This window comes from Misgurnus anguillicaudatus, chromosome 18, assembly GCF_027580225.2.
Source record: "Misgurnus anguillicaudatus chromosome 18, ASM2758022v2, whole genome shotgun sequence".
NCBI classification, from domain to species: Eukaryota; Metazoa; Chordata; class Actinopteri; order Cypriniformes; family Cobitidae; genus Misgurnus; species Misgurnus anguillicaudatus.
In genome coordinates, this window is record NC_073354.2 from 26154722 (window position 1) to 26178496 (window position 23775).

Here is a 23775-nt window from a genome sequence, read left to right on the forward strand (position 1 = left end):
ATTCTGGCATGCAAATGTTTACAATACAAATATTTTCTCCCCAAATTACTCCTCAACACCCTGACTAAGCTAGGATTTTTTTAAAGCCCCTTTAAGCCTTTCATGGTCATTGTGGTACATACAGTATGTTTGTGTGGATTTGACTTTGGGAAATGGTTTGACAGCTGTCCATCAAACAACAAACATATGGGACGCAAAATAAATGACATATGGGCAGAAATCCCAGAGTTTGAGCAATTGTCTTTTTCTCCATTTTCCGATAAATGGTTCTCCTAGCGGCTCTGATTATAAAAGATGCCAAGCTCAATAACTCGCTCTACGAGAGTCAATCTGTCGCAACACAAGGAAATACCATAACCCGATTTCAAAGGTAATCTCGTAAAACACGTCTGTTGCCCCTGACTCTGAGATTTAGGGGTCAGGCATGATAAGTTCATTTCAATTTCAGAGGATAAGGTGAAGTTAGTGCCCAGCGAAGCATGAGAGAGAGAGAAATAGAGTACGACCAGCGGCTATTAATGTACTGTTTGGGCTTTTATTGAAGTTTTGAAGACGAAGAGTTTTATGTGGTAATTGTGCAGTGCTGCAGTACAGACTGCGTATTTGAGGAGAGAAAACAAAATGGCAGCCAGCAGAGAGACAGAAGACGAGCACACACACATACACAAAGAAGTTTCAGCTTTAAAGCTACTTATTCTTTTATAATCAAATCTTCGTACAGTTTCCACTCTATAGGCTAATATCACACAGACTTACTGTGTATAGCAGTCGACTACTAGGTGTTAGTATGTTAAATGCTGCCTCATTTGTAAGTCACTCTGGATAAAAGCATCTGCTAGATGGAGAATATAAATGTAATTCAATAAGCAACATCTCTTTAGTCTGCTACTATACTTTGAAAGGCATCGCTGTTAAACTTTTTCAGTGTTTTTGTAGCCTTCCAGTTTGAATAAGTTTCTAAGCGATGCCTAGATCTCATCATGTGTTTTGATAGATGTGAGTGTCTAATGATTAGCATATATAGGAAGGAAATAATGACAACCATCAGTTGAGTGGGAAAGGGAGTATTTCCATATTTGTCATTATTATACAGTATGTCTATCTGGTACTGATGCTTTATAAAGATAAACAACATTTATTTGGCTTGGTTTCTCCAAAGAGCTCCTATAAACCAAGCAGTCATGTATTGAGATGGTTCTGCAGCTCTTCAGATCATTCAGATCGAATGCAAGCCTACAATGCAATGGCTGCCAATGGTGCCATTCATACACAGCACATCAAATAGGATTATGTTTGCTCAGTTATAATACGAGAAGATGAATGATGAAGCAAATGAAAGGTTTTTATTTCATCAGTCAGTAACAAATGTCAATTAACAAACAGTCCAGAGGTTTCACTGACTGTGTAAGACTACTGTCCAATATTGTTTTGCTTTCAATCTGAACAAAAACTAGATTATAGCAAAGCCCCTTTAGGGGAGTCGTGCCACTAGGTGATCATGTTTGCAGTTATTTCAGTCATACAAGACTAAAGTCCTATTTACTTGAATGGGAAAGACAGATATTTCTAAAATCGCATTTGAAAAAAAAAACATTTATCAAAGGAATCTGCACAAAACACCTTCCCTAGAGACCCCTCCCCTTTATCGATTGATGATTGGTTCTTTTAACCGGAAGGTGGGACTTCTGTCACAGGGAAGCCATAGTGAGGATTGCATTGTTCTCAATTGATAGTAATAGAAGCAGGGCATTGAACCAGATTTTTTTCCGATTTGGTTTGTTCCGAACAAAAACAGTATTTTAAAGTTTCGGTTTTCGGTTCAACCCTAAAGTTGACGTTGCTGAACCGGTTAGAACAAAAATAATTAAGTTCCTGAACCGGTTAATAACGTTCCATGTCAGCTTTGGGACATACAAATAAGTAGTTTGATCATTAGGACATTAAACTTAAATTATTAGTCTACATAATTTTCTCTATCTTGTCATCAAACATTAAAAAAGCTACATTATGTAAGTGGCATAACTGTAATTCTGACATGCCTACATTTGTTTCAGCATTATACCTGAATTAAGGACAAGGACAATTTCTCCCATGTCGTTTATTGGGAAACAACCTAAACAAATGTTTTTATTAGAAAAAGAATACTGTGGTATTTCAAGATCATTTTGTTTGTATGTGTCCTATCAAAACAGAAAAATTATTGGCTTGCTTTTTGAAACGTGTCTCTCCGTGTATGCCCTTTTGAGTGCACTTAAACACACGCACACACACAGACGGAGGACGAATTCCAAACGGCACTTCCTGAAGAAGATGCAGCATAATCAGTCGCTCCACATAAAGTGAAAATGACGTTTTTCAGTGCTTTATTCGCCAAATATACCGCCCCTACCGTCTGTAGGAAGAATACCCCACTTGCAACTTCGCTGTATCTGACCCGGTGTCCTTCAGTCTCGCAAAGTCTCAGATATCGCGAGAAGCAGTATCACTTTACAGCAAACAACACAGAGGCAGGCGAGCTAAACACGGCTAGCGATTGTTGCAAATGGCAGAGCCGGGGACGAAGCATCGAAAACCCTTGACGGAAGGGAAGCCTAACTGGATTGGAAATAAGCTGATAAACTTGGTTCCGAGGGGGGAGGGACAACAGTTAGTTTTTACGACAGTGTGTTTTAAAGCATTTACTTTCAGACACTAGGGGGAGCTCGTAGAGAAATATTACGCAGACTTGCCTGGTTTCCTTTTAAGTGTTAACATTTGCAAGCTTTTAAAAACATGCAAATGATAAACTTTCACCCCATTTAAACTGCGTATTAATCCGCAAATCGCACTGGGGGGAAAACTGCGATCCGTTACACCACTAATTAGTATTAACAAAAAACATCTAGAGATATTTGGTAGCCTACAATATTTACCTCTTATGATTGAGCATTAGAGACTTGGGCTTGAGTAGGCTACTTGCTGGTGGCAAGCTTCTCATTTCTCAGATGAGTCAACGACGACCTGAAGTTAACTTCACCAAGTTATATTGCACAGAAAACTTGTCAAAAAACAAAAAAATAACGGTTTTAACCGGTTACCATTTTTTTAAATAAACGATTCTGTTCCGGAACACATATTTTTTGAAAGTTTCTGGTTTCCTTTCTGTTCCTTGCAAAACATCAAAAGTTTCTGGTTTTCATTTTCGTTCTGTAAACTGGTTCAAGCCTTGAATAGAAGTGCTCAGTCTTGTAATATCCAATATCTTTGTTTATAGTTTGGTCCATTATTTTTTTCTCAGATTGTCCACAATCAAATATGACTTCAGCCTTAACGTTCTTTAAGAATACTTCCAAAAATCATCTAACATTTATCAACCTGACATTTTTTGTACGCATCAGAATGAGCTCATTCATCAAAGGTTGAGTCAGGACACGTGAGAGCTTTTTATATTTGTGTGATTCATTGGCACCAGCCAGGGCAAAGTGGCATATGGCACCATGCTGCAAGTTCATCCAAAAACAAACCGTCCTCTATTACCCAAAGATAGCTTGCATCAGTACACTGACCGGGTGATGGGTCTATCAATTCAAGATCTTTGCTTCCTGATCTTTAACCAAGGCAGCAGTTGACATTCATCTCAGTGGTGAAGATGGAGGGGTTATGCTGCAGACTTTAAAGTCTCTGAAGCATTGTAGTGTAAAAGGTCAGGCAGGCATGTTAAATTTAATTGCTTGAGTACAATTATGCAATTAATGGAGGCAGTATAGCTATTGGATACCATCTCTTATAACTGCATGGAATTCATGGGATGTTTGCCAGTGGTAGAGTTGGAGGCATTTATATAAGAAATTGTCTAGTTTTGCGAAAGCATACTTTTTGTCCCTGAATAAGGACATTTTACAATACTTTTTTAAGATGTCAAATCAATCTTTGGTGTCCCCAGAGTACGCATGTGAGGTTCTAGCTCAAAATATCATATAGATAATTTATTATAGCATGTTTAAATTGCCACTTTGTAGGTGTGAGCAAAAATGTGTCATTTAAAAAGGTCTTGCATGGAGCCCCAGTCCGAGGGAGATTGACAGTCATGTTTAGCTTCTATTTTTTAATGATTGCTCCAACAGTGGACCTTTTTTCACCAAGCTGCTTAGCGATTTCCCCGTAGCCCTTTCCAGCCTTGTGGAGGTGTACAATTTTGTCTCTAGTGTCTTTGGACAGCCCTTTGGTCTTGGCCATGTTTGTAGTTGGATTCTTTGTATGGGGTGGACAGGTGTCTTTATGCAGCTAACAACCTCAAATAGGTGCATCTAATTTAGGATAATAAATGGAGTGGAGGTGGAAATTTTAAAGGCAGACTAACAGGTCTTTGAGGGTCAGAATTCTAGCTTATAGACAGGTGTTCAAATACTTATTTGCAGCTGTATCATACAAATAAATAGCTAAAAAATTATATATTGTGATTTCTGGATTTTTTTTAGATTATGCAGTGTACATGCACCTACGCTGACAATAGCCTCTTTCACACAGTAATTCTGGTAAATTACCATGAATTTACCAGAATGAATTTACCAGTAAATACAAAAATGTGCTGTTCACACATGCAGTGACGTTCCGTCTTTTTACCAGTAAGACATCATTCATACATCAGTATCAAAATACCGGTAAACTCGGAGAGAAAGCAGAAGTTACCTGTGGCGCGCGGCTGGCGAGCTCCGTCCGTGTCGTATTTGTAAACGGCGGGTTATGACTTAATATCCACGGTCCGTATTTTGTTGTTTTCACATCTGTGGCAAACGGTCGCGAAGTTGCTCGTGACCAAACAACATTGCGTTAGGCGGCGTCAAACGGAACCTGCGCGTTTGCACATTAGGCTTCACAGATGGTGTGCTAAGGACGTTGGCAATTTGGCAATTAGATGGTAAGCTGTTTTAAACAACTTTGGTGAAGAAATGTGGATGTTAACTTCAGGTGTGCTCGACTTTTAAGCAACATGTGTGTGGAAACGTCCGTAAACAGTCTGGGGGAAACCGCGTCACCTGTACAAAAAACTTTCTGATTGGCCCGATCTGTCAGCGCGGTCTGACGTCATCCGTTCTAAATGCCGGTAATGCTATATTTTTCGTTCACACACAGCGCTTACCGGTAAATTACTGTTAATCTTACAACCTGTCTTACTGGTAAATTGGGAGCACTGATTTACCGGAAAGGTTCTGTTCACACATGACATGTTAACTGCAATTTACCAGTAAATTACCTGTAAAGACTGTATGTGTGAAAGGGACTATTGTCAGACCCCTTTATGATTTCTAAGTGGGAGAACTTGCAAAATAGCAGGGTGTTCAAATACTTATTTTCCTCACTGTATATGTTTTACCTGTGGCAGTAATTTCTTTGTGCTTTAAAGCAGCTTGTATGTAACTCTACACCCTTGCCTCATTTAGTGTATGCAGATCTATGAATATGCAAATTAGTTCCTGCCTCTACTCAATTACACACCTCGGACCATAGATTTGAATATGCCAGTTACCTGTCGTCCCCACCTCCACTCTTTTGCGCCACCTTGGACCATAGACATAAATGTAAAAAGATGCTACATTTAGCGGTTTTAGACACATAACTGCTAAGTCCAGTTTCACATAATGCATACGTGAACTGGGTGTTTGCAGCACTAATGTTTTAACGTTGATGTTAACAGTTTAGAGCATTCACACTGTACACCAAGCAATAATATATCTTTATCGTATATTTGTGGCCCAACTAATAGTGACTGCAACAAGCGACAGAAGGTTTGTTCTAGTCATTTGTTTTCGCTCATTAAATCACACAGTTCGAAAATTCTGCTTACTCATAACAGTACATTAAAACTAAAATATGTCCTGACTGTGTCACATTTCACTGTAGTTCACTTCCATTGTGGACAGACGATTTGCTTATCTCTAGACAGTTGTCACATCGTGCCTGGTAAGGACACAGTGCAAGGAGATACTTTGCAGTTCAGCACGCACTCGCAATTATACCCTAAGCACCCCTTCAGTCCCCCGTGGATATCTTGCTGGCTGTCAAACCGACCCTTTCAGGAATATATCTGTCAACCTCACAGTTTCCATGACAGAAGAGGGAATCATTTCTCCTGGTACACCCAGAACCTCAGGGAAGAATTTAATCAGCAAAACACAGCAGCCACCAACTCACCACTATTACAATACGTGTGTGTGTGTGAGGAGACAATGGGTTCCTTGAGAACAGGGAATGGTTTACTGTCCTTTTCAAGACATTTAATTATCCCGTGTAAATGAAATGGCTTTATTAGCTGTATAATTCTATCTGGTGTCTAAAGTGAATACATTTCTGTGCCTGGTGCTCTGGAGTTTATGGATCATAGGAGAACATATTAGGTATAGGGATAGGTATATTATCATTCCTGTAGTTGGGATATCTGGCACATCGGGTAATTTTTGTTAAAACGCACTTACTTTGATTCCGATTTAAAGTATTAATTCACCCCAGACTGAAAATTAGCACATGTTTTACTCAAGCCATCCTGAGTGAATTTCTTCTTTCTGCCTTCTTTTAGCCACCCGGTGAAATAGTTACGAATTACCGTGAGACTGTGTTTCATTGTTACATTTAACATTTCTTCTTCCCTTATGTATTTTTCAGCTTTCCCCAAACTTCCAGTAAGACCCTTTCTTCCCAGTTGGAGACCAGCTCCACCCAACACACCCAGTAGCCATGGCAGATGACTCGGATATGCGCAATGAGCTGTCGGACATGCAGCAACGTGCAGACCAGCTGGCCGATGAGGTGAGGACATGTACTTCTCTTTACATTGAATTGACGTAAACGCCAGCCTTCCTCCATCATCAATCAACTGACAATGGTTTCAAATCAATTTGCAGTGGTGGCAAAGAAGCACAATGCAGCTTTGTGCAGTATTGATGCATTTTTTGACCATCATAACCAAGTGATGATGCATCAAGAAGCATTATGAATCTCAACTTTGTGTTATGTTTAATTTGGTATTAATTGAATTGATAACCCTGCTAAAAAAACCACCTTAGACCAACCCCATTTTGATGATGAAGCTGGCCAATGAGAATCACTGCATCCGAAATCGCCTACTTCCATAGTATACAGTACGCAAAAGCAGTTGGAGAGGCGAGTGGTATGTCCAAATTCATAGTATTCGAAAAACAAGTCGAATTTGTAAGTACATGGATGACCTACTGCTTCCGGCAAGATTTTCAAGTGTGCATTTGATGGACACTTTAGTCCCCGCGAGAGGTGTCACCAAATTAAGCAGAACAAGAGAGGCGTTAACGCGGCTCAATTCAAATTTAAATACATTCAGAAAACAGTTCCTTGTGGTTAAATTCTGCTTGTTTTACATAAAGGCGAGTTATTAATGGCTCACTTTTTGCTATGATGACATATGTCACGTGATGTATCAACATAGCAGATGTAGTACATCCGAATTTCATTCATACTACAGCATATAGAACGTACTGTTTTAACTGTCCATAAGCATGTACTTCAGATGCAGGACAAGTCTTTCTAGTAAGTCTTGCTGGTCGGGCTAGTTTAAGGGATAGTTCACCCAAAAATGAAAATGATGTCATTGATGACTCACCCTCATGTCGTTCCAAACTCGTAAGACCTTCATTCATCTTCGGAACACAGTTTAAGATTTTTTATATTTAGTCCAAGAGCTTGTTGACCCTTCATTGAAAATCTACGCACGGTACACTGTCCATGTCCAGAAAGGCAACAAAAACATCATCAAAGCAGTCCATATGACATCAGTGGGCCAGCGAGAATGTGCCGAATCATCGAAAAAACAATTTTGTCCAAAAATAACAAAATTATGACTTTATTCAGCATTGTCTTCTCTTCCGCGTCTGTTGTGAAGCGCATGCACAAGACTAAAGTCACGTGACTGCAGTGACGTGAATAACGTGTTATCCTCAGACATGTTTGTGAAGGGTTTTTTTCAAACTTACAGCGTGCGTCTCCCTCAGGCTGTAAACAAAGCCCGAAGAAAAAAAAGAAAAAAACAGCTGAGGCGCACCAGATAACACGTCAGCCGCGTCACTGCAGTCACGTGGCTTTGGTCTCGCGCATGCGCTTCACGGCAGACGCGAAGGGGAGGACAGTGCTGAATAAAGTCGTAATTTTTGTTATTTTTGGACCCGGGTGTATTTTCGATGCTTCAACACATTCCAACCGACCCACCGATGTCACATGGACTACTTTGATGATGATGTCTCTATTACCCCTCTGGACATGGACAGTATACCGTACGTAGATTCACAATGAAGGGCCAACAAGCCCTCGGACCAAATAAAAAAACATCTCAAACTGTGTTCCGAAGATGAACGGAGGTCTTACGAGTTGAAACGACATGAGGGTGAGTCATTAATAACATTATTTTCATTTTTGGGTGAACTATCCCTTTAACAAGCACCAGCATCCAAAACAAGCTACATTTTAAAAAATAAAGGTTCATGAAACTTTCATTGTAACATCCAAGTGAAGAATCCTTTTATAGCACATTTATTTTAAATAGTGTTATATATATAACTAGAGTATACAGAGTTTAATGTAGACCACAAGTGAGCTGGGACTATGAGAGGTCCGGGTGTGTTGGTTATATGCTGGGTGGTTTCACCTGCACTTAGTGTTATATAACTCTGCAGCATTTGCTGTGTGGGGGGTGGCATCTGTGCGTGTTTGCAGCCTGATGGAGCTTCTCACTGCCGCCCCATGTTATAACTCTCACAGCCGAGCAGAATACAAAAACAGCGTTTCTCGCTTAAAAAAATACCCCCCGGCGTGTGATTCACCAAGGTCTGAATTCATAATAATAATTCAGACACTCAGTCCATGACATTTGTGTGAAAATGCCTGTAGATTCATTTAGAAAGTGCACAATGAGATGTGCACAGTGTTTGTAAAGTATAGTTAGAAAAAGAAAAGGGGCTTAACTGAGGTGTTTGTGAAGGCCATTGATTTTGGCTCTTTAGCTCAGTGGGAGACGGGGGGATACGTCAGCGTGGAGGTGCTAAAAGAGATTGAATGGAGAGAGAAGACTGATGTTTATGACTGGACTGATGTGGGTGCAGAATTATCCATTTATACCAGATCACTGACCAGTGAACAGAGAGATAGACTGTTCATCCATTTAAAAAATGCAATCGAGTCTTCTTTAATTATTTGATAAATGCTGATGGTTGCATCATGGTTTTTTTTTGTTTAGTCATCACTGCAAAAATTCAGTAAAAAATATACTTAAATGAATAGAAAGCATTGGTGCACACAGAGGACAAATTTCATTTTTTAGTAAATATTTTGTATATTTTGAGTTTTGGTAACCAGATTACTCTAAACCACTTGTGATAATAATATGTATTAAAAACCTTTTCAGAAGCAGGAAGCTTAATCTTTTTTGTTTGTTATGTAATCTGTTTTTAACACGTCTCTTCTCACCTACAGTCACTGGAGAGCACCCGCCGTATGCTTCAGCTTGTGGAAGAGGTAAGAGAAAGATAACCAAATATTATGGCATTATTTCCCGGACAGGGTTTATCCTAGTCCCAAACTAAAATGCATGTTTGAGCTGCCTTAATTTAAAAACACATATCTTAACATACATCAGTGTCTCAAGATGCACACCATTGTTGCAAGGATTATTTTTACAAACGACTTAAATGTCCTGATATAACAAAGGGCTAGCCCTGGATTAATCTAAACCCTGTCTGGAAAACTGACCCTATATGTGTTTTATAATAAGACTTTGTAAAATCCATTATAATTATAAATTCAATTAATTTTTATTTATATAGCGCTTTTCACAATATTGTTTTAAAGCAGCTTTAAATTAATAGATGTATGAAAAGCATAGAAAAACGAGCATAGTAATAATGTAACGTATACAGTAAAGTAGTAAGTTAAGCCAAAGGTGGCCGACTCTCCAGGGGATGAAAAACCCCCTAGGAGAAAAACCCTCCTGGCTAGTCCAGGGGGAAAACTCCTAGGAGGGAAAAAACCCTTGAGAGAGATACATATATATTTGAAGAGTTTCGTTGCAAAACAAGATACATATATATTTGAAGAGTTTCGTTGCAAAACAAGATAACCACCGTTTTTTTAATTGTTCAAAAATCTCGTTTTTTGGTTGTGCATTCCAATTAATTTCAATTCAACTTCAGTTGGTTTGTTTTGATTTAAACCTTCATAACTTAAAAAATACAGCTAAGTAGCACCATAAAACAAAATAATAACATGATAACATAATAATAAACATGTTTTGACAAAAATGTAAAAAAATGGATTTATCTCGTTTTGCAAGAGATATACTATCGGGGTAAATAAATCAGTATATAATCAATTGGGGCACTTTTGACCACTTGAAATAAACTAAAAAATATTTTGAATATAAAAAATGGCTAATCAATATTTAATGATCATTTTGAATGGTCCTTAATTTTAAAATACCATCATGGAATAAAGATGTGAGTCGTGAAGCCCAAAATAAATGACATGTATCATTTTAAAACATTAAAATAATGATTAAAAAGCAATTAAAGGTATGCAATGAAAAGTTTAAAGTTATTATCTTTTAAAATTAAATTGTATGTTTGTATTAAAAACTCATCCTTGGGACAGAAAAGTTTCCCTAAGTAAAGACTCAAAAAAAAAAAAAGGTTTAATAAACAGAGAAAAACAGATGGTGACAAGAATTCATGTGCCGTAATCCAATTTTATAAATATCTTGCTGAGTGTGTTGTTTTATCATGAGCGCTTTAGTCTGCAGAACTGTGCTTTAGCTAGTTTAGATTATTTTAGTAATCTAAACTATGTTTAGGGTTTTGGATAGTAAAAGAGATTAAGAAAACATAAAGTACTGTGCAAAAGTCTTAGGCCACCTTGCCACAATTAGATTTGTTGTTTTTGCAATGTTATAGTGATCATATATAATTGTTTCTCAGTCTCTTTAAAAAGAATAAATCTAGAAAGTACAGGAAATGTGTATGTTGTATTAAAACTGTATAAAAATGTAAACTGATGTGTCAGGTTTTTAGGGTAAACCCCCTTCCACTTGAGGAATAACAGGAAACTGCAGGATCTCTTAAACCTAAATAAAATTAAATCCTAATTCATTTGAAAGAAATTAGTGTTTTTCCTGCTCAAAAACGCTCAAGATATGTTTAGTGCCAAGAGAGGTCACACTTAACACAGACGATGCCTAAAGAAGACATTTAGTCCTGAAAAATAAAACTATTATTTTTTTTTGTACATCTTTCCTGTATTTTCTGTTTGTATCTTAATAAAATAGATTAAAAAATAAATATGGATGGACATTAAAACTTCTAAAACAACAAGTCTGGTGGTGGTGGCTTAAGACTTTTGCACAGTACTGTATATGTATGCAGCATCTCAAGTTTTCACAGTATATTATGCACTAATAATGAGATGATTAGGCCACATCTGGCAGATGTGATAAGTCCAGAATAAATAAGATCGTATTCAGTTGTGCTATAATCTTTACTGTATCATATTTACTGTAGCTATATTGGTAGACACCATAAAAGTGCATTTAAGGTAGACATTTTTTATTAGCATATGTGTCCCATAGGAATCAAACTCACAACCTTTGCACTGCTAATGCACAGCTCTACCAGTTTAGCTACAGCACATAGATGCCAGGATCCCTTTTTATGTTTTAGTTACAGCCAAAGGTTGCAGACATTTTTGCAAATATCGGTGATCAGCAGTATTCTTGTGTTAGGTCAAATAGCAGGTAAATCGCATTCATTATTTATACCAGCAGAACCATCCAGTCCGTTCCAAGCTTTTACTGCTGTGTGGAAATTCCGTGGTTTATGGCACAAACAAATTAATCCCCAAGGATCCATTTAGTTCACTTTGTGATCCCATCCGGAAGGAGGGGGCTGTTGCTTCATATCCTGCTGATTTATGCACCACCGAGCCTCCAGATAATCCCGAGTATCGATATTCTGTTTTCCCTCCAAGTGCTGAAGCTGCACTTCTTTAGAAATGTCACAGCAGCCTGTTATTTCCAGAAAACAGCGCTATAAATTTCCCAGACTGATTCACGGAAGCGTATTTTTGTAAGTCACACAGAGAAAAACCTGGGACGCGAGTGACCAAACGGTGATGGTCCCAAAGCAAATTTACGTATTAAAGGCAAACGAGTCAATGAGTAATACACACCACCCCAGGGAAATGTACAGTAAAACCATTATGAAGCACATGAATGGAAAAAATACCACATCTCTATTGGCTTTTGCTCAGGGAGGTCAGGGAGCAGAAGAAGTGTTACATTAATGTCATTTATTTAATAACCTTTAAACAAGCCAAATAATATATAGACTTTTTAATTAATCTGAGCCCAATCGTCTATAAGAAGAATGAAGGGAAATTGTCCATATAGGTTAATGCTTAAAGGGATAGTTCATCATTTACTCACCCTCATGTTGTTTTAAACCTGTATTACTTTTGAACACAACAGATATTTTGATAAATGATGGCAAGCGCACATTTGGCGGTACACATTGACTTACAAAGTCCGATAAAGAAATACTATGGAAGTCAATGGGTGCCATCAACAGTGTGCTTAGTATCATTTATCAAAATATCTTCTCTTATGTTCAACAGAATAAAGAAACAAACATGAAGGGTGAGTAAATGATGACAGAATTATCATTTTTGCATGAACTATCCCTTTAAAGGTGCAGTGTGTAAATTTTAGCTGCTTCTAGTGGTGCTGGTGAATTGCAAACGGTTCAGTCCACTGCTTACCCTTCATTTTTTTAATCACATAGAGAAGCTACGGTAGCCACCATTGGACAAACATGTCATCAGAGACAACTTAGTAAAAAAAGTTTGTCCATTAAGGGCTTCTGTAGAAACATGGAGTCACAAAATGGCGACTTCCGTGTAAGGGGACCCTCTGTATATGTAAATAAAAACGTCTCATACATAGCGGTTCATTATGAAAGGTCTTTATACACCACTGATAATATAGCTTTGTATATTATTTTGCATTTCTGTCAAGAGATCCTTCTAAAAATTACACACTGCACCTTTAATACCATCAATGAGATCATATTTGTTGTAATGCCTAAATAGTCCAACCCTCTAACATTTTGTTATTTTAAATTATTACGTATAATTGGGTTTCACATCCAATTTTACAAATTCTTTGCAGAATATGGTGTACTTCATTGATGGCTTTTTTATACCAATCGAACACTATCTTTGACTTAAATCTTAAGCTATAGTTAGAAGGATCTAATGTATTCAGAGCTTGGAAAAGACTCGAATCGGATTCTCTCACATTAGCACAGAGAGTGCGTATTGATCCGGACTGTATGCTCCAACGTAATTAGCATCTCCTTATTTGGTCGAAGGAAAGATAGAAGAACATTAAGCTGTGTCGATGCTCTGCATGGCACCACAGTTAAAAAACACAGACTCACAAGACACAACACATTTTATGACAGCTGTGACTCTTCTTTTTAATGTAGATTAGTATCATGTTAATCTTACCTCATTGTCTTTGTTCTTATGTATTTTCCACTTCTTTTTTCATGCATTTCACCTTCTGGTCAATCCCTTCCTCATCGTGGTTCATGATGCGTAGAGTAAAGATGCCGGTATCAGGACTCTGGTTATGCTGGATGAGCAGGGAGGTAAGTGTGGATGTATTTTAGATGACAAACACATGAACTCATAATAAATATTTTAGATTTCTACAGTGCAATATTGTAGATATTAAAATAAAAAGTGTTTAAAATTGATTTTTCAGACTTAACGTATCACAAATGGATCTTTTAGTCAAATCATTAAGGTTTGTGGTCTCAATCAATTTATTTAAGCTACATTTAAACAAAAAAAATTAGAAAAACAAAACCAAAAACTATTATTTAAATGTAGCTTAAATAAATTGATTGCAACCACTTAAAAGTAGTAAATTGAATTAATCATTTTTTCAGTGCATACAAACAATGACAATCATTTCTGTGAAATGCAATTAAGTTTTGATTTCAACTGCTTTCTCTGAAGAAAATATTTTCTAACACTTTTTCTTCTTTAATTTCATATGCTTTCAATCATACGTTTACCAAAGACACAGGACCAGCCACTACAACTCTTCATTTAATATCTGCATTTAAAATCTTATTACTGTCAGTCTAGTTGCCATCACCTTCACTAAAAACCTAAAGTAGTTTGAGAAATCAAATAAAGCAACGATCGATTTAGCTGGTAATGACAAATGTCACTCTTTTCCATAAACTGCACTAATACTCCTTTGTATAATCCCTGGCTGAATTCAAATATTATAGAAACCAGATATCACCCAACAATGTTATTTTAAAGGAATAGTTCATCCAAATATGAAAGTTCTCTCATAATTTACTCATTCTCATGCCATCCCAGATGTGTTTGACTTCCTTTCTAAGGCTGAACACAAACAATTTTATATTAAAATGCCATCATGTTGATCAGAATAGCGAAGCACCAAAAAGCGCATGCTGGACATCCATCATTAAAGTAATCCAAATTACTCCAGTGGGTTAAAAATGTCAAAATATTTGTGAGCGAATATTTAGCTAAATTTAAGTGTAAGAAAGAATATTTTAATAAAAATGTTTAATAAACAAGCTGATATGAGCAATACATTCGGCAGCACATCAGTAACGTCAAATCTCAATTGTTCTCACATGTCTAGTGACTAGTTGTCATATGCATGTTGTGTCACAAGCATACAGTAGGCAGAGTTTGGGGGGGGGCAGAGGGGGCATTTCCCCCCAGACCAGAGACAATTATGTTTTTGTCTGAGCTAATAATGAAATAGAAATATGAGAATTAATATTTTATTTGTCTAATCTTAATAGTTTAATGAGTAAACTGAATAAAGTAAGGCTTAAATAGTTAATTCATATAAACTTTATTTAAAAACCATGAAGCCGCACTCTCTTGCTAATCTCAATGTATTGCAGTGCCGGTAGGTGCGAAACTCTGCCTATGGTCACAAGACATTTAATAATTCAATTAATTTTAAGGTGAGTGGTTGCAATCGGTTTATTTAAGCTACATTTAAACAAAAGTTTTTTGTTTTGTTTTTCTAATTTTTTTGTTTAAATGTAGCTTAAATGGGTTGATTGCAACCACTTACCTTAAAAAATTGAGTAAATTGAATGAATCATTTTTTCAGTGTACGAGAACAATTGAGATTTGACGTTACTGATGTGCTGCCGAATGTATTGCTCATATCAGCTTGTTTATTAAACATTTTTATTAAAATATTCTTTCTTACAAATGCTTGGTGCTTGTTTACACTTTGACGACCCCCCCCCCCCTTTCAAAATATGAATCATTTTCTCAATGATTTTCACAAACATATAATTTATGGCGCTTTTCCTTTGCATAGTACCCCACGGTTTGGGTCAGCTCAGCTTACTTTTGGGGGCTTTTCCACTGGGTGCAGTACGTAGTACCTGATACTTTTTTTAGTACCACCTCGATTGGGGTTCCGAGTGACCTGAGCTGATACCAAAACGTGATGCGAAAACACTGTAGATCACTGATTGAGAGAATCGTCACTACCAGCGTCATGGCTATAATGTAAAAGATTAGCTTTACCTTCATGCTAGCTTGTGCTGTCTTGAATAAACCTGTTTTCATCTGTGCTCTGCTTTAAGTTCCCAAACTCCCTTTCAGCGATGAAAAACATCCACAGGTTGAAAATCAGGAACACCATACCAGTTTTTTTCCAGACTTGCAGTTTGTGGCGGCACATTCGCGACACGCACATCTGCACATACGCTACATACGCGTTGACTGACGCCACGGGTGTTTGTACAGAAACTGTTATGTGATACAGAGGTAGTGATAAACGCGATGTGCAAGCATCTATTTGTGGTCAATTTTCATTTTGTGGTGGACTGAGAAATAATTGAATGTATGGGGATGTATAGCATTCCAACAACGCTCTCACTTGTATGAAGTCACAGCAATAGGTAGCGCAAATATAACGACACGCCTATAATCCCTCCCACTACGAAGTGCCAAAGTGAGGTGAACCGTGGGGTACTATGCAATGGAAAAGCGCCATTAGTGAATTATCAGAGAATTTTCATTGTTGGGTGAACTATTCCTTTAAAATGTAAGAAAAGTTAAAGTGAGCCTCATGTTCTCGCATTAAAATCACACATTAGCTTGTTTAGCTTAGTGTGGTTAAGAAAGCTACACTACTGACCTTCTTATAAGCATGAGCCTCTCAGAGGCTCTCTGATTGGCTAATGTGTATGAGACCCCGCCTCCTTGCAGCTTGTAATTAGTCTTATCCTAAAGGGGATGCGATCTCTCTTCCATCCTCTCATATTGCTGCCGAAAGCCTATTTAAACAAAACCCTCACACTAAGCTGGGCTTGATCTAGAGTCAAGAATTAAGTCCTTGCTCTTTGTGAGAAACTATAATATTAAAAAAAAATCCTTCCGGTAATTTGTTTTTGCCCTGATGTAAAAAGCGGAAGCATCTTTGAATGCCAGGGATTAAACAAACACAAACGTTTGAAATGTTCTTCCCTCTTGAACCATTCCCAGTTTGCCTGTGACTGATACCTTCACTAAACCTCTTAACAATATCAAACACGCCCTGTCTGCACGACAAACGCCGCATCTGCACAGGTCACCCAGCTCATATCATCCCCTAACCACACGAAGACAAACAAAGCATAAGATACAACCTCTTCCACCGTACAGAGGAGAAAAGGAGCCTGTCTGCTCCAAACAAATGACTCAGCAGCCCCAAAGCCTTGAGAGAGATCAGGGCAGCCTTTTGTTCAGCTCTAAGGTCTAATTAAAGAGACAGGACTATAAACTGAGGCCACCCTTGCGGGAGACCCTGTGTCTGTCTGCTTTTTGCCATTGGGATTCAATTCAGAGCAAGCAAAAACTGCTTAGCGTCCGCTGTGAATTCATCCATCTGATGAAGTGTTAAATGTTAAAGAGACAGTTCACTCAAAAACATAAAAAGTCACACATACAGTAGATGTCCAAGAGTGATGTCCAGGGATATTTGTACAATATTTGATTTTAATGCCCCCTCATGTTAGATTAATCCATCAAAATATAAGATTAATGGTAGAAAATATACAAAACACTAAACTTTTAGGATATTTACTGGACACAAAGGGCAAACCACAGCATATAGAATATATAAAAATGGATAGAAAACATAACTAACAGGTTATAAAGTATACATTATTAATATATTTGATCCTTTTGTGTGGTAATATTTGAAGAGTTTGGTTCCAAAACGCGATAAACGCCATTTAAAAAAAAATGAGTTACTGCCAAAATCAGCATTGTATCAGGTTCAGTATTTAAAAGTAAATTCTTAATTTTACACAAAATACAATATCCGCCGTGTTATTCTGTCATCTTTTCTCCTTATTTCCCAAAACGCAATAAACGCCACTCCTTCTTTTCTGCAGAATGCAATAAATCCGCTCAACAAATCATAGAGCGCCATTCCACGCATTGTAAACAAACAATGGTGGCGCGTTGAATACACGGAATCTTAGTTTTCCTCATCTTGGAATTTGTGATCAACAAACAAACAAAAACAAATAATACTTTGATGGCATTGATAAACCTGTGGTGGTTTTCTGTGACGGGAAAGAAACGTAAGCCATCAACATCTAATAATTTAGGCGAGAGGCATTCGGGAGACGGGTGATTGTTCTCCCGACAGCATCAAGCTTCTGCCATGCTAACACATTGACCCCAGGGGATCTTACGAAAAACTTTCCATTATTTTACTCAAAGCCGACAAAAATCGAGCAGGACCAAAACATTTTACAGCTAATCGCTGTGAAAAACATTCAGCGACGACGTCCCACGTATAATCGCAGCAATGACAGCGTTCTTAATATGTCAAGTGTTTTGGTTAATGTTTTTTTTTATCAGTGTATACCACTAGTCAACTAAATGAATATAACATGGCAAAGATGAATGCACATTTATATATTGATTCAATAGATTTATTGCATTTTGAAAAAAAAACTTGTCATGGATTTATTGCATTTTGTGGAAAAAATTATCAGTTTTTATAATAAATCTTTGAAAATCAAATTATGGATTTGAATTTTTTATGTTTTTATAACCTAAAGATGCTATGTGAAAGTTTGTAACAGAAAATAGTGGTTTTCATCTTGTCACTTTCTTGGTATTGAAAGCTTGTTTTAACTGAAATTAGTCAAAATGGATTTATTGCGTTTTGGAATCAAACTCTTTATTTGGACTCATAGTCCTGAGCTAAGTTTTTATAAACTCTATAAACATTGCACATGTTATATATGTAAATTTTCCCAAGCCTCCTTAAATTCTTCTCAAAGTTAAGCTTATTAGGATTAAAGTTTATACTCTAAACTCATGCAACATGCATACAAAATTTAATGTGGGCTATCATCAATAAAGATGTCAATTGTTCAGAGGTGGACATCACTTTTGCATTACTGTACAAGTACAGAATTGCATAACTTTTGTTTTTGAGTGAACTATTACTTTAATACCTCTTTAAATACTAAAATATGAATCTTTTGACATCATCATTTTTTGCATCTGTAGGTCCATTCTACTGCATGCGTCCTCAGAGTGCATATAAATATATCACATCCAGCTCATTTCTCATATATTGTTGAAAAAGGGCCAATAAATTCATTCCACTACTGTCATCCCTTTGTCCTGACCAGAACAACTCGATCGTGTTGAAGATGGCATGAACCATATCAACCAAGACATGAAGGAGGCTGAGAAAAATTTAAAAGATTTAGGGAAATGCTGTGGCCTTTTCATATGTCCATGTAACAAGTAGGTACTGACCATGTGGCAGAGAGGCCGTTCGTATGTGGTGGCGTCCGTTTTTTTTCCCCTTATTTTTTTGGTTTCCTTTTGTCGCAGTGACTGTCTGAAGTTTTTGTCTCTTCTTCTTTGTCCTCTTTCCTTTGTTTTCCTGCTTTCGTTCTGTGGGGGATAAATAACTTGTTGTTTAATCAGAGCAACTGGAGCGCATCGAGGAGGGAATGGACCAAATCAATAAGGACATGAAGGATGCAGAAAAGAATTTGAACGATCTAGGAAAATTCTGTGGTCTTTGTTCCTGTCCATGTAACAAGTAGGTGCTGCCTGCCTGCCTGCCTAAAAATTAATCACATATAGAGAGGCCCTATAGCAGCCTGAAGCCCCGGTCAGAAGCGTCCCGGAGTTGCTACTGGAGGCAATTCAGGGCCTAATGCGTTTTGAATGTGAACGGTAATATTGAATCTGAAAAACAGAAACATTTATTAAGTTGCTCAGTTGTAACATTAGTCAAACTATAAAAGTAATACTTTTGCAGTTGCAACACCCGGTTGACATATCCGAACCACCATGTCAAAAAAAGATCAAAGCGATTTGAATAATAATTGTAACATGGAAAATTGTGACTCTGTCTGGTAAATCCAGATTAAAGATTATGAGCATTAAGTTTCATTTCAATCATTGATTTCACATTAATATCAAAGTTATATTTTTACCAAATGTTTTTTTTTACATTATGTAAGATGTAGAAAACAATAAATCATAAAAAATGACTTTTTCACAGACTGGATCACAATAGTTTGTTTACAGAAAGAAACCTTTTGGAACGTTTTGTTTAATTTGTATCTATTTTTTAGATTGAAATAACGTTCAATTTCAAAATACATTTGGTCTTGGCTTGCATCCATAGGTGGCTCTCCAATACCCATGGTCCTCAGCACAGCTTGCTTCCCTGTCAGGCATGGCCACACATGCTCACAGAAGTACAGCAGCCCATTTGCCTTTGCTCTGGGTCCTTTGTGATAGACAGTTTATCTATGAAAATGTATGAAGGCATGCTGCACAACCCCAGGTCTGGCCTTCAGCCTTTCCATAACATCCTTTCTCAAAACCGCATGCTAATATTAGGCTTATTTTAAGGCTCAACGTCCTAATAAACAAGAATCAACCCACTAAAAACTGCATGGATGTGCCAAAGTTGAGTAAAATATTTATTATAAGAGAAACACTAAAAGTAAAGTCTTTTTTTAATAAAGTTTCTATTTCTTTTAAGACTATTAAAATAAGTTATGGATATTAAATAAACTTTTTTGCAACTTTGAAAGCACATCCATCAATGCCACTGTATGACTGCAACAGCATGTCCCTGAATGCAAAATGCATGCTTAAGCATATTATGCTAATGATATTGACATGTCAAACAATAATGCAGAGTAACAATGCTGATGAATTAACGGTCTCAAATCTGTCGTATGATGTTAGCAGAGATAGTTTGGCCAAAAGGAGTACACAGAATTCTTTGTATAGTTGCAGTTCAGGGAAGAGTGCTTTTGCTGGTTACCTAAGGGTAGCAGATGGGATCTGGGTCAAAAAAATAAAGAAACAGTGGAGATATTTAGAGTTCTTTTTTGCAACGCCTATCATGAAGTCCTGGGATTTTGGATTAGATTATTTAGTATTATTTAACCATTTCTAACTATTTTAAATATTATTTAACTTGTTAGTTGGTTGCAGGTGTTAGACAGAAAGCATCATTAATCAAGAAATCATTTGATTGGATAAAAATAATATTTTTGTCTGCTTTTCTGGAAGAGGACAACTATTATTTTTAAATGTAAATGTATCTTTTTATAAAACTTTTAGGAGTATACAAGCATATAGATGAATTTAACACGAAAAGACATGCACCACAAGCCATACAATTTTAATCTTGATTTTTTGAGGTTTTTATAAAGGTTGCAGTTTAAAAGCACACACAGATATATTTGCTCTTGTGTACCAACCCACAGCAATCTCACAGGAAGTCGTGTTATAGTCAAGAAATGTTTGATTGATTTGTTTGTGTTCATGGACACGATTTTCTGCTTTTTCGTGCCAGTGAGCACGGATGTCTTTTTCGTCTCGGTCAACACAGATTTCTGTAAGTGGTTTTTCGTGTTCGTGGCACGACTTTCTACCGAGCTCCTAGGGTGACATTGGAGTAAAAAAATCTTAAAGTTTAGTTTCATGTGCTCATGTGAAACTTTCATGTACTCACGCAAAACCTTCATGTGCAGATTTTTTTTCAAGTTTAGTTGAAAACTATCGCATGCGCATGTGGAACTTTCGTGTTTGCACGTGAAACTAAACGCGATAGTAAACTTTATTAAATTTTTGCTCCATGTCCCCTTGGGGGCTCCGTAACTTTCTTTTTCGTGTCATTTTACGTGTTGTTTTCCTCATTGTTTTTCCTATTTTTAAAGCATTGTCGCTTGGGGTTGGGGTTAGATTTGGGGTTTGGGATTTTATGTTTTGGTTTCTATTTTCGCTTGGGGTGGGGGTTGGAGTTGGGGTTTGGGTTAGGATGTCTGAAATGTAACAAAAAGTAATTCTAACCCCAACCCCAAGCGACAACAGTAAAAAGGTAGAAAAAAGCAATGAGAGAACAGTGCGTAAAATGACACGAAAAAGAAAGTCGTGCCACGAACACGAGAGCTATTTGTGGAAATTTGTGTTGACTGAGACGGAAATACATCCGTGCTCAGTGGCACGAAGAGGGCGGAGGGTCGTGTCCATGAACGCGAATGGATTAATCAAGTGTTTTGTGGCTATAACACGACTTGCCATGAGATTGGGTTGTGTGTACAGTACTTTAGAATAAAGAGGAAAAATAATGATAATACTATCAGTATTTTAGGCAGTGTTTGCTAGTTTGAGTATTAACCGTTCTTTCATATTAGATAAAGCTCAACATGCTGTTCAGAGAGAGAAAGGAGGGGAGACAGCCGAGGGGAATCGAAGCCTTAGTCCGTCTCTATAAATAATACTGCAGTGGGAGGCTTGGCCATCTCTGCATAGACAAGCCAAGAAATATTAAAACCAAAATCCATATCAGCAACCCACAGAGAAAAACACAACTCAACTATGCAAAACAAGAATATATGAAAAATGTTATATTCTTGCTGCTCTCTGAAATGAATATTATGCTTTCATATTAAAAGTTAGAATTGCCTGCAGTGGCAATTATGATTATAATGATTATTATATTCAATCTTTGGCTTTGATTATTGTTGTTTTATATCTGGCCTTGATGAACAGACAAGCCTACTGCCATGTCTACAACAATAAACAGTAATAAATAATAATAGGTTGTTGTCGTATTTGACAAGATTGCATGTTTTAGATAATTTCCATGTAAGTGAAGCTATAATTAACAATAATTGGTAATTTCATTCGTTTCAAAAAGTAATTTGATTTACCATTATCTTTTCCAATAATAATCTTAACCCTTCGTGGTACACTTTATTGTCTAACTGTAAACAACTCTTAAAGGGACACTCCACTTTTTTTGAAAATATGCTAATTTTCCAGCTCCCCTAGAGATAAACATTTGATTTTACCGTTTTGAAATCCATTCAGCTGATCTCCGGGTCTGGCGCTACCACTTTTAGCATAGCTTAGCACAATCCATTGAATCTGATTAGACCATTAGCATTTGCAAGAGTTTCGATATTTTTCCTATTTAAAACTTGACTCTTCTGTAATAACATTGTGTACTAAGACCGACTGAAAATTATAAGTTGTGATTTTCTAGGCAGACATATTTTCAAAAAATGTGTTGTATCCCTTTAAAAGAGATTTTATACACAAACACAATTAAACGCTCTAAAAAGGTGCTGGGCAATTTTAGCCCAGTCTTGGGTCAAAAAGGGACAAACCCAACCTGTTGAGTTGTAATTTAACCTATGCTGAGTTTGTCCATTTTTGACCCAATGCAGGGTTGAAAATAACCCAATATTTTTTTAGAGTATATATCTAAAACATTTCCAAATAAAAATAGATGCAGTAATAATTGATGAGACTGCTTTATTTTTCATTGTGATTACAGAGTTGCCATATGACAACATCATTATTTGTTTGATTCAATGGAAAACTGTTAAAGTTGATCTGTAAACAACAATGTAACCTATCTATTATTCAAAGAATAAAAATCTAAATGTTAAAGAAAAATAAATGTGATAGGTACTGTAATATAAGAGAAAGAGAAATTTCATTCTCATAAGGGTTACACAGGAAAAAAATGGAGATTACCCTAAAAAGACCAAAGATGTAATAGATTAATAGCAACACAATATGTTATAATGGGTTTAATGAAAGAGTGTGAAATATGGTTATCTTCCCTCCAGTGTCTTTTCTTTTGAACTTATTTACACCTGTCTGACTGATGTGGCAGTCCTGTTATTCTGTGTTGTCTGTCGCCAAGGCTTGTGCTCTTTGTTATCTGTCATTGGGGAGGGGGGAACGGTTTTGGGGGCGGTTTATGAGCCATGGGGAAGAAGGGGAGGCAGAGATTGTTTATCTCTGTTTGGACCTCTGTTTACTGTACATGACAGCTATGTGTCTCAGCATAAAGTGCATATGTTATGTGTCCACAAGATATAAGAATGAGCCCATCCCTGTTATGCTTGCCTGGTTATCCATTTTCTGTTTTGATGTTAATCACACTCCTTCTGTTACGGACACGTCCGGTTACCCGAGTGCTCACACTTCCCGTGATTCTGTGCAGAATGAAGAGCGGAGCCAGCAAGGCCTGGGGAAACAACCAGGATGGAGTGGTGGCGAGCCAGCCGGCCCGTGTGGTGGATGAGCGCGAACAGATGGCCATCAGTGGAGGTTTCATCCGCAGGTAAGAGGCCTGGACACCGC

At 37.2% G+C, this 23775-nt stretch overlaps 1 protein-coding gene across 2 annotated transcripts in view; it reads left to right on the top strand.

The window, feature by feature from the left end:
• Positions 1–23775, top strand: part of snap25a (synaptosome associated protein 25a) — a 34576-nt gene that overhangs the window by 6730 nt on the left and 4071 nt on the right. Inside the window, exons 2-6 of one of the 2 annotated variants that reach the window (XM_055186769.2) lie at positions 6640–6783; positions 9472–9513; positions 13646–13694; positions 18765–18882; positions 23636–23755. In XM_055186769.2, coding sequence (XP_055042744.1) covers positions 6712–6783; positions 9472–9513; positions 13646–13694; positions 18765–18882; positions 23636–23755 — 401 coding nt within the window. In that variant the 5' untranslated portion in view covers positions 6640–6711. Of the gene's footprint in view, positions 1–6639; positions 6784–9471; positions 9514–13645; positions 13695–18764; positions 18883–19068; positions 19187–23635; positions 23756–23775 lie in introns of both variants that reach the window. The other variant, XM_055186768.2, reaches the window with a different exon arrangement.